Below are 6543 nucleotides of genomic sequence, written 5' to 3'. Positions count from 1 at the left end.
GCAGCGTGAGGATTTTCCTGTGAACTCCAGGTCAACTCAGTTTTTCCAACTCTTATTTCTCTCTGGAAGGCAGGTGATGCTGCTGTTATTCCAGATGTTTATCTGCTGCTGACTAACTGTGAGGAGGAGGAGGAGGAGGAGGACGATGATGATGATGATGATGATGATGATGATGGTTTGCAGCTACAAACAGCAAAGGAAAGCTAGGGCTACATGCACGTACAGTAGCTGTGTGAAATGTGCTGAACATGCAGCATGTACATTATGTTGAAATGCAGCTAGTCACAGCCTTTTATTAGCTGAGAGAATTCATAGTTCATATAAAAAACAGCACCAGCAGCCAAACATAACAGGCAAAAAGGTTTATTCAGATGATTAACCTTGTTGCAAGGAGGGGGAAAAGGTCACTTGTTTGTTTCACAGCTGTTTATTGAGAACCAGTGATATTGATAACACGAATAACCTTTAAAAACATGAACGTGCTCATAAAAACAGCTTTCGCCTGCGTTCAAATGTAATTGTGACACTACAAATGTGTTTTCTTTTGTCTCACACTGTTGGTGCAGTGTGTCGCAACGGCGGCTGAACGGTTTCTGTGTGAGTTTCTTTGAGAAGAGCCTCGGGGGGGAAACGGTGCACACAGCCTGAGTGTGCGGGCGTGTGAATGTGTTTTGAAATTTACATTTCCAGTTATGCCATGATGTCATGCATTCTCGCAAAGACGCTGTGCGATTGCCCTCTGGTGCTGCGGCTGTTTAGTGTCTCTCTCTCTCTCTCTCTCTTTTTTTGAGACATGGAAAGCGACATGTTTATATCCACCGTGTGGATTCTCACACACTTGTTTGTGGTTGAGTGTACTATTTACTTTTGGAAATTCAAACTAGATTTGGTGAGAGATTTTCCCGGTGATGTTGAGATTGTGCGGAAAATATTAATGGAAAATGACATGGACAATGGAAATGGACAAAGCATATCACAGGAATATGTCCCAATTAACAGTAGTAGGTGTTTTTGCTAATGATAAAATTGTGACAATCAAAAGTTGAAGCAATGGATGTGAAACTTTTTCAAGCACAGTCATATGATAACAAGCGTATTGTTTCAAATCTAAATTGTACACAAAATTTGAGCAAATGAAGTTGAAACAGAAAATGTATTATTTTCAAAACCGTCATCTGCGTCTTAAAGCTCATAAAACTGCTTCATGATTCGGAGTGATCAGATTCAATTCAGGTAGATTTTACTAAATGAAAAGAAGATTTAGTTCTAGCTTATAAGTTTTGAATCTTTTGTCTTCACTATAAATCTTTGGATTCTGGACTGACGGTCAGACAAACACAAACATCTGACGACGTCGCCGGTGCCCTAGGATATTGTGACAGGCATAAAATGAAGATATACAAAAAAAAAACGTTATTAAAAAAAAGTTTAAATCATTAGTTGCAGCCTTAGATAAGTTAGTTAACATATTTCATCCTTCTTCGCATGAGCTGAGGTGAAAGTACGACTTGAAAAAAAAGAACAAGATGAAAGATGCACTTCTGTTTCCTTGGTAACTTTGGTAAAAAAACAGCTGTAAAGCAACACGTCAACAAATTCAGCATTTCGTGTACTCATGACAGGAAGTTTAGGAATAAAATGAGTATTATATTATTATTTTTTTAAAGACGGGAATCTGCACAGGCCCGCTAGGACAACTAACAACTTCATATACAGTAAAAGGTTAAAAGCTTCATGTGGTTCTTGTGCTCAGCATCTTCTTCTCTGCACCGAGTCTCCGCCTTCATCAGACAATCGACTTTTTATCCGTCCTGATGGTTTCGTAGACGTCATTACTGGGACAGTACAGACCCTGCACACAGACAGACAGACAGACAGACGGAGAGACAGACAGACAGACAGATAGACAGACGGACGGACGGACAGACGGACAGACAGACGGACGGACGGACGGAGAGACCGGCAGATGGACAGACAGACAGACAGACGGACGGAGAGACAGACGGATGGACAGACAGACAGACAGACAGACAGACAGACAGACAGACAGACGGACAGACGGAGAGACAGTCGGACAGACAGACGGAGAGACAGACAGACAGACGGACAGAAAGACAGACAGACAGACAGAGAGACAGACAGACGGATGGACAGAGGGACAGACAGACAGACGGACAGAAAGACAGACAGACAGAGAGAGGGAAAGACGGACAGAAAGACAGACAGACAGACACACACACAGACAGAGAGAAAGGTAGACACAGTCAAAAAAAATTAAAAGTGTGATGCCTCATATTCTACAGAATAATCTTGAGTCTAAATGTGATTTTTTTTGTGTGTGTGTCTTTGACAGCCAGGCAGGTGAAAGTAAAGAAAAATCTGTCCTTTACCATTGGCTGTGCATTAAACTGTCACTTGTCCAACAATTTGAACTGTCTTTTCAAGCATTAGAGAGAGAAATCTCACCGCGTAGACGCCTTGGTCAGCCGGCTGCTTCTGTCGGACGGACACAGGTCACAGGGATTATCAATTTTTATCTTTTCTGGATAAATGTGACACGCTGCGAGTATCTAGAGCTTCCCCTAAAAAAAAGCAAAATGGCTGCAGATTATTTCAATTTATTCAGGTTATTTCATTTGTTCTGAGTTTTTGGGCTCAATTCGTAGGCACGAAACAGGAAGTAGAATGTGACATTTGTTTTGTGTGAAGTTGGTGGAAACTGTGTGTGTGTGTGTCTGTGTTTGTGTTTGTGTGTGTGTGTGTCTGTGTGTGTGTTTCTGTGTGTGTGTGTGTGTGTGTGTGTGTGTGTGTGTGTGTGCAGCGCATAAATAATGTAGGTTGGTGGTCAGCTCGAGTTTACAGGAACTGATCGACTGGGGTTTTCGCTTTAAAACAGAACTAGTGCTTCTGAAATAACACAGAAAAAAATGAATCATTTCCGAAAAAATCCCAGTCTTCCTTTTATGCATTTAGTTTCAGTTTTTTACAACTACATAGAAATAAACACCAAAAATCAAAACAAAAAATGAATCTAATTTTACCTCAGGGAAATTGGCAGGCGTTTTGATGGCTGGACGCGTCTGTGGGAAAATAAATAAGAAATATTGACACAAAATGTATCATGCAGCTTCATTTACACTCCAATGTGAGAGGTTATCGGAAGTTGACGCTGCTGCAACGAGCATGAAGGCAACATTTACTGATTAGGAGAAATAAGGAAAGTTTTGTCTACAGTTTAATAAACTGGAGGAACATTCTCAAGAGTGCTTTCCGCCTCGAGTACAGAGAAGCCATCAAATATGGCAAATATATGTATTTAGGTTATCGTTCAATATTTTCGACGGCTCAGTTCTACACTCAACAGTCGACGTGGTGTCGTCGTGTGTCGCTGCCGCTCGTCTCACCCTCAGTCGGCAGTACAGGACGGTGAGGACGATGCCGTAGAGGATGAGAATCCCATCGAGGACGTAACATGTGATCATGTTTTCGATGGCCTCTGCACACAGAAAACACACCATCGTCAGCCCCTGCCCGGCAACCAGCGCGCGGAGACGTCTGCAGGCAGGGTTGAGGGGGGAAAAAAGAGAGAGAGAGCTCAGGGACAAAATGACATTTGTTAATCCTCGCCAGCGCAGGTGGGGCCGAGTGTCCGTCTTACCGGAGGTGGGTTGCAGAGGAGATGCTCCGCTTGTTGCTTCTGTGAAGGTCTGGCAGGAAGAAGAGACGAACCCTCTGAAGTGAGCTCTGAGGAAGCAGGAAGTCCGTGGCTCTCTGTCCGATTTGAAGTTGTGAAACCACACGACGCTGCCGCCAGCCCCCCACCAGCTTTAGAAAGAAAAGAAAAAAAAAACCCTGCTTCTCTTGCAAAACGCTTGATGGGAACAGAAACCTTTCGACAGGAAGTCGAATCAGCTAGAAACGGTGCCACAAGGCCACAAGTATGAAATATACTACACATGGTCATTTCCTCATCATCACCTTTTATATATATATATATATATATATATATATATATATATATATATAATTATTATTATTATATATGTATATTTTTTAAAGATATGCTTTAAACCCATCAACCTCCAAGGCGTCAAAATGAGTGACCGAAACGACGTCTTTTAAGGAATAAATGATTTAATAATGAAAAAAAAAAAAAAAGAAGCCTAACACACTATACAAGCTACAGTTACCGAAAAGGAATACAAAAGACAAATCTACACGTGTTTTTTTTTACAAGCCACTTGATTCTCAAACAGTCAAAACATTCAGAAAAATTGCATCGTCTTAACTTAGGCACCGTAAAAATGATGGAAAACAGAGTTATTATTATAAAAAAATAAAAATAAAATTTAAAAAAAGCTTTGGAGCTTGAAATAACTCTAGCATGCATTTGTTTAAAAAAAAACAACAACAAAAAAACATTTTTAAAATCTGCATTTTGATCACTCAGATGAAATGTCATACACATCCTGGTATTTGGATAGTAAAAAAAAAGTAAAAGGCTTTTTAAAACCACACTTTCACTGGAGGGGAAAAAGAAAAACAGTCGCTCAGTCGCGTTGCGGCTCAAAGTGACGTCAAGGTCGATACGTCGGAGCGGCTCATGTCTCAACATCTGGTCAGCGCGAGGGCCGATGTGGGCCCCGGACGCCGCTCCGCTCACATTTGGAGAGTCTAAGGCCGAGAGAGAGAGGAAGGGAGGAGGCAGCGAGTTGTTCAGCTCGTGGATACAAGGCGAGGCGGTGATGATGCTGCTGCTGCTGCTGCTGCAGAGAGGAGCTACTGTACAATCACACGTCTGGTTTGGGATTTTTGTAGAAATGCATTTACAAAAAGAACAAAATGAAAACCTTAAGAAGCCAGCGCATAGTTTGACTACAGCTGCCTGTTCAGTACGGATTTCCTTTTTATGTACAATGTTAAAAAAATGGTGGAATATAGACCTAAAAAATCTGCAACACCCGGTGTGAGCATACAATCTGTATCATAGAGTCGACTTCGCCTCGTCTCAACATGATCTGGTTTTAATATCATCACCGTCCCGATGACAATCATTTGGTCATCATGACCCTTTTTGAATTTTGGGATTAGCTTTAAAAAAAAAAAAGGCGCCGTCACAAAGATGCTCTTCCGGAAATTTGGGGGTAAACGTGGTTTCCAAAAAAGAATCAATGTCCAACTACAGCAGCATTTCCAAAGCTTTCAGCCACATCTCTTGGTCTTCCTCCGCAGATGGAACTTCACAGGTGGTTGCACATGGAGGGAATGTCTCCTCCTCCACAGTAAAAAAAAAAAAACAGAGCAACTTCCGTTGACTGTGAATTTCTTCTTTGCCGTTTTGTTTCTGTGCTCGTGAACTAACTTTTTAAATCGACGGATCATTCATCAAAGTCAAATGCGTCACCGTGCGAAAGACCACGCGATGTGGTTGAGAGCCATAAGAGCAACGAGTGAGTTGGACCTTAGTCCTAGGGCTGAGAAAAATTTTTTGTCCGACAAAGTGATGAACATTATTAAAGATCAATTGTTTGCTTCGCGATGCCGGTACCGATTCAGAGGCGGATTCTTGGTTTTCACTCCTTTGACAGCCGCCAAGTCTGGTTATGTTTCATTCTTTGTTTTACTTATTGTCCCACAAAAGAAAACATATCAATGAATGGATCCTTCTAACAAATATGATACTTTGTTGCCCAAGTCTGACATAACTTGTTCCAGTTTAAAAACTATTAAAAACACATAACTGAGCCTTTAAGGACATTATATGTGTGAGGTCGTTTTTAAAAGTTGACGTCACATAAGGTTAGAAAGTTATGAGAGAAGCACACGTCACATTACAGAACGATCGTTGATGCTGGTCCAAATATAACAAAACCAACAATACTTCTGTTTTTTTTCTGGTCTTTTTGTGGAATTTGCTGACAATAGGGAAAGATTCTGAATCACACCAGACTTCTGCTTCTCACATCCTTACGATGCAGATCGCATGTTGACACCAGGTGTTTAGATTCCATGTTAAAATTGTAACATTAATAGTAAAAAAAAAAAAATTGCCAGTGTAGAATAAAACCGAAGCTGCATATTTAGACAATCACAAACATACAGAGAGTCTGGGAGGAGAAACATCTCGGGAATGTTAACTTCCACTTTTTCTTTACAGTCGGATAAAAAAAAGGAAAAGCAACGTGTCGATTCGATCCACGTCACGCCACATTCTGTGAGCACAAAATAAAAAAAGAAATCACACCCTCTAATAACAAACAGTCTTCTCAGCCGGTGGCAGCGTTGCACCGACCGGCCGAGCTCCGGTCGCTCTGTTCTCAAACAACACAGACAGAGGAAGTGACGATGTGATGTCATCCGTCTCCTCCGTGTCCTTGTGCTGACTCAGCACAGTAAAAGTCGTCCAGTGGTTACAGCAACAGAAGAGGCCCAAAGAGACAAAAAGACCTCCCCTCACAAAAAAAAGGGATTTTTTTTTTTAATACACAGCGTGTTGCAAAGACCGAGACTCAACAACACAGAAAAAAACAAAAAAAAAAACAG

General features: G+C 41.3%; 1 protein-coding gene across 1 annotated transcript; it reads right to left on the bottom strand.

Annotated features, from left to right (window-relative positions):
* Positions 1-347: 347 nt before the first annotated feature.
* fcer1gl (Fc receptor, IgE, high affinity I, gamma polypeptide like) lies at positions 348-3820 on the bottom strand. Its single transcript, XM_035633873.2, has 5 exons — positions 3659-3820; positions 3405-3555; positions 3042-3080; positions 2467-2496; positions 348-1852 (listed from the first exon to the last, which is right to left on the bottom strand). The coding sequence occupies exons 2-5, from the start codon at positions 3516-3518 to the stop codon at positions 1787-1789; spliced, it is 249 nt and encodes an 82-aa protein (XP_035489766.1). The 5' UTR covers positions 3519-3555; positions 3659-3820; the 3' UTR covers positions 348-1786.
* Positions 3821-6543: the final 2723 nt, after the last annotated feature.

Source organism: Scophthalmus maximus, chromosome 5 (assembly GCF_022379125.1).
Source record: "Scophthalmus maximus strain ysfricsl-2021 chromosome 5, ASM2237912v1, whole genome shotgun sequence".
In the NCBI taxonomy this organism is placed as follows: domain Eukaryota; kingdom Metazoa; phylum Chordata; class Actinopteri; order Pleuronectiformes; family Scophthalmidae; genus Scophthalmus; species Scophthalmus maximus.
The sequence above is the reverse complement of the archived record's forward strand: the minus strand, read 5'-3'. Positions and strand labels throughout refer to the sequence as shown.

Bases quoted from the DNA above. Each gene is read 5' to 3' on its own strand.
- fcer1gl (XM_035633873.2), bottom strand. From the start codon at position 3,518: ATGGTGTGTTTTCTGTGTGCAGAGGCCATCGAAAACATGATCACATGT. The intron at 3,081-3,404 runs GTGAGACGAGCG...ATTTTCCCACAG, and splicing joins TCCTGTACTGCCGACTGAGG to ACGCGTCCAGCCATCAAAAC. The intron at 1,853-2,466 runs GTGAGATTTCTC...GTCTGTGTGCAG, and splicing joins CTGACCAAGGCGTCTACGCG to GGTCTGTACTGTCCCAGTAA.